The sequence below is a fragment of the Ailuropoda melanoleuca genome, chromosome 6 (genome assembly GCF_002007445.2).
Source record: "Ailuropoda melanoleuca isolate Jingjing chromosome 6, ASM200744v2, whole genome shotgun sequence".
Lineage (NCBI taxonomy): Eukaryota > Metazoa > Chordata > Mammalia > Carnivora > Ursidae > Ailuropoda > Ailuropoda melanoleuca.
The window spans coordinates 113,946,995-113,953,652 of NC_048223.1; the positions used below are offsets into that span (position 1 = coordinate 113,946,995).

Consider the following 6,658-nt stretch of genomic DNA (forward strand, 5'->3'; position numbering starts at 1 on the left):
GGGCATTTTTCTGTCTTTTCTTTGGCTGAGCATCAGAAATCACCTGTGAAGTTTCTTCCTCCCGCTACAGGCGTTTCGGCTTCTCCCCGACCTACAGAATTAGATTTCTAGGGGTGGGGCCCAGGCTACTTTTGGTTGTTGTTGTTGTTTCACTCTATTCTTAAATTCACGTAATTTTTTTGAATAGCTAGATATTTAACCTGGTTGGAGAACATTTTTTTAAAGCATAGAAAGGTTTTTAGGGGAAAATTTTGCCTCATTGCTACTGGACCTCCATAGTCATTCTTTTTTCCCTTAAATCAAAAGGTAACCACTGTAACTAGTTTCTCCAAGCTACATTAAAAACAACAACATGTCACTTACTTCAGCCATTATCTGCACCAGCATCGGCCTCTAACATGAACCCACTCCTGCCGGGTTGTTTTGTGTATTGGTCCTAATGCGCTCAGCGCTTAGACCCTGTGTGTTTTTTTAGGGTGGGGGGTTGTCTACAAATACATTCAAGACCTAGAAGGAGGTCAAAGGTTTACTAGTTCCAAACCGGGGGGAAAAATTAGGGAAAGTAAAATTACTAAATGCTTAACTGATGACAACATACAGTGGACATTATGTCAGCTTTGCTAATTGTTCAATTAGCCAAGGATTCACATTTCATTAAATATACTGCAAGCAGACGATGGCAAGAGCAGCAGAAAAAAATTCCTTTTATAAAAACTAACGAGGTTGTAGAGCAAAAGTTCGTCTTGATCGTGGGATGTGAATGTCTCTCACTATGTTGGGTGGTGTGGGGTGGGGGTGGGGGACGCCCCCTCGCGAGGATCCCTCGGCCTGGGCCCCAGCCTTACTTGCTGATGTACTCCCCGGTGAGAACCTTCCCGCAGGACTTGCATTTGAAGCAGCCCAGGTGCCACTGCTTGTCCAGGGCTAGCAGGGCCTGCCCGTTCTTGATGTCTCTTCCGCAGCCGGCACAGTCTGGAAAAGAGCAGCCACAGGCAGTTACCCCACGTTTATTTTGCCAAATCCAAGCACAAAGGCCAGCTCTGAACCCCGGTGTGCGCCTATCCCCCACTCAACAAATATGTACTTAAGCACTGTGTCATTCCACCCCCTTCCCTGGCACCTAGCCTTTCTTAGCCTCGCACAGCATGGAAACCTCAGGAACCTCAGTGGATCCAAGGGGATGGATGTCCTTCCTCCGCTCACTTCCTTGGGGGTTACTGAAATACCCTCCGAGCTCCAGCTGTCCCAGGGAACATTTAATTACATCGTCTTGGCTGTGATTTGCAGAAAGCTCTCACAGGCCTCTATTAATTGAGGGCACGTGTGAGTAGCTGAGCACCTCATGCCGGAAGCCTCACTGAACAATATATACGTGATTCCTGGAAAGCAGCCCATGAATCTCATTTTTGTAAATGGGACTCTCCAGCCCTATCGTCCTAAACCAGACTTCTGAAGATGTGTGATCATCAACTGAATAGCTCTTAATTCCTTAGCTCTGAATTCTCCGTGGCAGGGTCCTGTGAAGCAGGTGAAGGAGAAAGTGTTTCTTTGTGGTAAAGGGCGCGGGCTCTGGAAGGAGCCGGCCTGGTTCCTGCGTCCGAGCCCAGTGAAACACCTTGTTGGCCAGCCACGTGACCCACGCCGGTTCTCCCCCTTTCCAAGTCTTGGTTTCTTTATATGGAAGCTGGGGCCTTATCAGTGCCTGTCTCAAGCCTCCGATGAGGATTCAATGAAATAATGGTTAGCACTGAGGCTGGCACGTGGGAAGTGGCCCTGTAAACGTTGCCTGTTATTATAACTGCCATTATTATGATTATTAAATACTTCGTTGTTTGGGAAGTTGAGTATTTAAAAGAACCCAGAAAAACGTAAATTGATGCCACCTTTCTGGAAAGCAACATAAACATCCACAGACAGTTCAAATCAACGCAGCTGAGCAAATGGCACACAGCATTGCTGGGAGGCTGGCCATCATGTCCCTGCTGATTATAAGAAACACTGGCAGAATAAAGCAATGCCCAGATGAGGCCCCCTGGTGCACAAAATGATGAAACACCCCCCTCTTCCGACCACCTGTGTGACTGCTGTTCCTTTACTAGTGACACTCCCAGCCCTTCTTTAACTCTCTCTCCTCCTGGAAAAACTTATTAAAATCCCAAGCACTGACCTGCTCCTGTGTCTTGACAGCACCCAGCCCAGAACTGCTCCCACTGCCTTGACTCCTCCTTAATACAACCCAGCAAGTGCTCCCACCCTAGGACAGTTCCTCCAGAGAGGCTCAGGATTCCCCTGGTGTTCTCCCTTGCTGCAGTTTCAGTTAACTATTTTTCTTTCTTTTATTTATTTATTTTTGACTACAGGTATGTTTCTGGATCTTTGGTCAGTGGGTATCAATGTACCTTTAGATCCAGCAATTTCCTAAGATTTTAGTCTACAGGTAAACTTGCAAAAAGGTGTGTGTGTGTGTGTGTGTGTGTCTGGCATGTGTCCACGTATGTATTCCCCGAGGAAAATAAATTTATTTCCTGCAGCACTTTTGTAACAACAAAACTGAAAACAGCCGATGGTTACCTTAATTATGGTAGTCTGGAATACTGGAATAGTATGTGCTGTTAAAAAGAATGAGGTCAATTTGTGTGCTGACATGGGAAGATGTCCAACACAGATTAAGTTAAAAAAAAAAAAAAGAAAAGAAAGCAACCCATGGAACAGTATGTATACCATAAGCTCATTTATAAAAAAAATTAGTAAAGGGTATATATGTGTTTGCACACATGCTTGTATAGGAAACAAAAACATTTCTTGGAAAAAAAAATTTCAAAAAATTGAAACTCCTAAGATATTTTCCTCTGTGAAGGAGGACTTTTTACTTCCCATCCTCTGTGTTATTTGAATTATTTTTTTGTTACCACGAGAATGTAAAAAAAAAAAAAAAGCAAATATTTGAAGTAAAAAAACATAATTGCTATACAAGTTTTAAATTATTGCAGATGAGGATTTCTGTAAGTATTGCCCATTATTAGCTGAGCGTGTATTTTACAATCACAAAGCATTATGTACTTTTCTTTTTAACTGGAGTTTATGTTTTCCAGCATCTCAACAAAAATCTTTATAAAGGGGATCTCACATCTGGTCGTTTAGTATAAGTTTACTAAATGGGAGGCCATGATATGTGCCCATATACACAATTTTTAAAGGTTAGGAGCACAGGATGAGTAAGGTGAATTTGACAGTTTTTAATCCAAGTTGAACTGATTTTTTTTTTCATTCTTCTGATGAGATCATGCCCACTAGGTGGCAGTAAAGATTTAAAATAATAAGGCAGAGGCTGGTTGATTTTTTTTTTTTTTTTTAAGTCAGAAAATAAATTTTAGAGATGGCTTTCAATTTTAGAGACTGAAAACAGTCGGGCTCAGGAGGGTTGGCAGAGCCATATGGGGTCTCTCCCTGCACAGCGCTGAGATCTAGGGAGATGGAAGGCCAGGGGATGATGGTAGGAACCCCAGGCTTTGGAATTAGGAGGACTCGAGTATTAGCTTGGGCAATTTATCTCTGAACCCTCACTTCTTCACCTGTGAAATGCCAACTGTGATGTGCCTTGCATAACACTTAGAACGCTTGGTCCATGTTAGCCTCTCGGTGTGGCTCCACATTTCACTGGTGGAAGCAGAGCTGGGACTAGAGGCCATGTTTCTGGAGGGTAAGTCTTGCTCTCTTTACAAGCGCGTTAATACCCAAATATCCCAGAGCTTTAAAAGCAGCTGAGACACACTTTGAGAGCAATAACGACTTCTCTGACCGTTCTGCACTGAGGGTTTTGGATGAACCAGGTGCCCTGTGAGGGCTTTATAGAGAGGGTACCATTTATTATTCAGTCATATAGTCAAAATGCCTGCAGTCTGGAAGCCTCTGACCTCACAGATGGCATCCCATACATCTCAGATCCTCTGGGCCCTGCAGTGTCCCATGGAGGGCAGATGTTCTGCAACTGACTTTGGTAATGGTTTGCAGAGAAGCATTCACGGGATGCTGAATGCCTAGAGCTAGGCAGCTGGTAAAGCGGGGCTGGACACAGAGATGGGGATGAGCCTCCTTCCTCCCAAACCTTTAGACATAAATCAAGCAAATCAAAGACCACCTCCTAGAAAGTAGAATACTGGCCCACACTGGCTGATTCAAAGTATTCTGGCATATGCCACGGAGGCTACTCACTCATGGTCCTCTGGACAAAACCATAAATTCTCCACTTAAGCCTGAAGTCATGTGGGGGAAAGTGGAAAAGATGCAGAGACAAAAAGACTCATGGATTGTTCTCTCCTCCCATGCTCATCCCAGCTAAGCTCTTTTATAAAGGACAAAATGTCCTACTCCATATCTTCGTGGTTTTCAGCTGTTGAGAAAATTGTTTCCACATCACTGAAGCAGCTGCTGATAAACATAGAAAGCTGGCGATTGGCACTGGGATTATTGCCGAAGTCAGAAATAGGCGAATATGGAGAAGCACCAAGGAAATCAAACCCTCTAGCAACTTGCCAGTGTTCCATCAAAAACAAAGAATCACCAAATATGGCAAGAGAAAAACACAACAACCATAAACACTTTGCCTCAAGCCTTTCATTCTTGGCACCAAGAGCCAAGAGAAGAGCAGGAATTTGGCTACTTATGTCCGAGTTAAACATATTCAACTACACACCTGGTTCCATATTTGTACCACTTTGTTCCAAAGCAACAAATATCCTTGAGGACAGGGATCTGTCTCTCTTTTTTTTTTTTTTTTGGCATCAGGTCATACACACCTGGACTTTGAAAGTATTCAAGTTGAAGGTGACAAATGGCTCTCAGCAAGAAAACGTGTGTTCCCAAGCCAAGAAAGATGTCCTCACTTGGGCGGCACTTAAGGTCCTGTCAGATTGGATACCTACGTTCTCCCTGAGAACTATTTCTGCCTTCCTAGAATTTCTCACTTGGGAAAAGTAAGGGCCAAAAAAATGTCTTACTCTGTGCAGATGCCCCTCTGGAGAAGAGGGCTGAGGACATGGAGATCTAGAAAAGAAAACCGGGTGGCAACTAAACTCCCACCCACTCCTTTCTAGGCCTGCATGTTTCAGTCATGCCCAGAACCATTTATGAAGGTGGACATAACCATTCACAGTAGTTACCCATCTGGGATCAAAGCTTCCAGGTTACAGAATGGTGAATTTTCTCGTGTTCTGGAATTTTGGGCCACGGTCTCAGAGCTGAAGACAGTAGTGATAAATATTCCATCTAAAGAAGGATGCCAGGAATATCCTTGCAGGACTTTCCAAAAGACAGAATTCACCTGATGATTACCAACCCCTGTTGCCCACTCACCTCTGAAATCGGAAATTTGAAAACACATAGAGGAGTCAGCAGGGAGCTGTCCACACAGCAGGAGTGTGGTTATGTTCTCTCCCCTCTGCTGCGACAGGGATTAGAGGGCCCTGGGAGAAAGATCTAGAAGTTTACTGCGTGGGGAAGCTGAGGTCTTAGTGCTGCTGTGGGTCCAAGAGAAGCTTGGTGTTAGAGTTCTTAGAACAAACTGATTTGAATGTCCTAGAGCTTGGAAGCATTCATAAACAGAAAAATCTAGAGCCTGCTGAATTTGGAAGATTTGGAAGGCAGGAAGCTGGCTGGAGGCTCCCTGCTCCGCCCCCCACCCCCCACCCCAAATGGCAGGCTAGGGAGAGGATGGAGTGGGAATGGCGTTCACTTCCACCATTTGGCTCGCTGAGGGATGCACTTACATCTTGTGGCTGGTACCCACGCCGAAGCATCTAGAATGAACCCACCAGAGAAAGGTGCCTGCTGAAGGTTGGGGATTTCATTGGTAAGAGGCTAGGAGACCAGGAGGGAGCAGGACCTGAGGCTGGGAGGCGGGGGGAGTTTGTTGCAAGAGGTTAACCCGAAATTGCATGCTTTTGTCAAGGAACTCAAAGTGCACCCCCACCCCAAAATGTCTACAGCCAGTGTTAGCTGAGAGAGCAGCATGGCAATGCCAGGTTCCTAACACCTCGACCCTTCTACCTCCAATCCCCCTTGTCCCTGCCTGGCCCACAAAGGAGCCACAGGACAGGAAGGAGGTAAAGAAAGAGCGAACGAAGACGTTGTGCCCACTGTCAGTCTCCAGTTTGGGTCGGGTCTGAGCTGGGTCAGGGTGCAGCTCTGAAACAGATGCAAGGATCAAGTTTTCAACGCCCGGACTTTTAGGAGCTGCAGGTGACCAGAAAGCTATGGGATCTGCCTAAGATAGGATTAAGGGTGGGAAACGGAACTCTGATTGAGGATAATACAAGCAAGGACAGGGAAAAATAAAGCTATTCATTGTTATGTCCCATGTGTGCTTTGGCCTGTTGTATATACAAATCGTGCATTCCCTAGCAGTCAAGGACTTTGGAAGCAAAGAGACCTGGAGTGGAAATCCAGCTCTGACACTGCGCCACGGGGCCTTGTGCAGGCTAGGTAACCACTGGGTTCAGTGTCTTCACCTGCAGAGTGCAGGCAGTACCCACCTTCCTGGGCTGCCGTGAGGACTGGAGGGAGTGTGGGCGCATGTACACTCAGTGTCTGTTCTCACAGGCACAATCATCTCACGAAACCTGCACTTCCTCTTCCCCTTAACAAACAGGCAGCCCCCCCC

General features: G+C 45.6%; 1 protein-coding gene across 6 annotated transcripts in view; it reads right to left on the reverse strand.

The window, feature by feature from the left end:
* Positions 1–258: 258 nt before the first annotated feature.
* The window catches only part of LOC117802758 (actin-binding LIM protein 1-like), a 193,520-nt gene continuing 187,120 nt past the window's right edge, over positions 259–6,658 (reverse strand). For all 6 annotated transcript variants that reach the window (XM_034663327.1, XM_034663324.1, XM_034663323.1 and 3 more), the window contains exon 5: positions 259–972. In XM_034663327.1, coding sequence (XP_034519218.1) covers positions 842–972 — 131 coding nt within the window. In that variant the 3' untranslated portion in view covers positions 259–841. The remainder of the gene's footprint in view (positions 973–6,658) is intronic.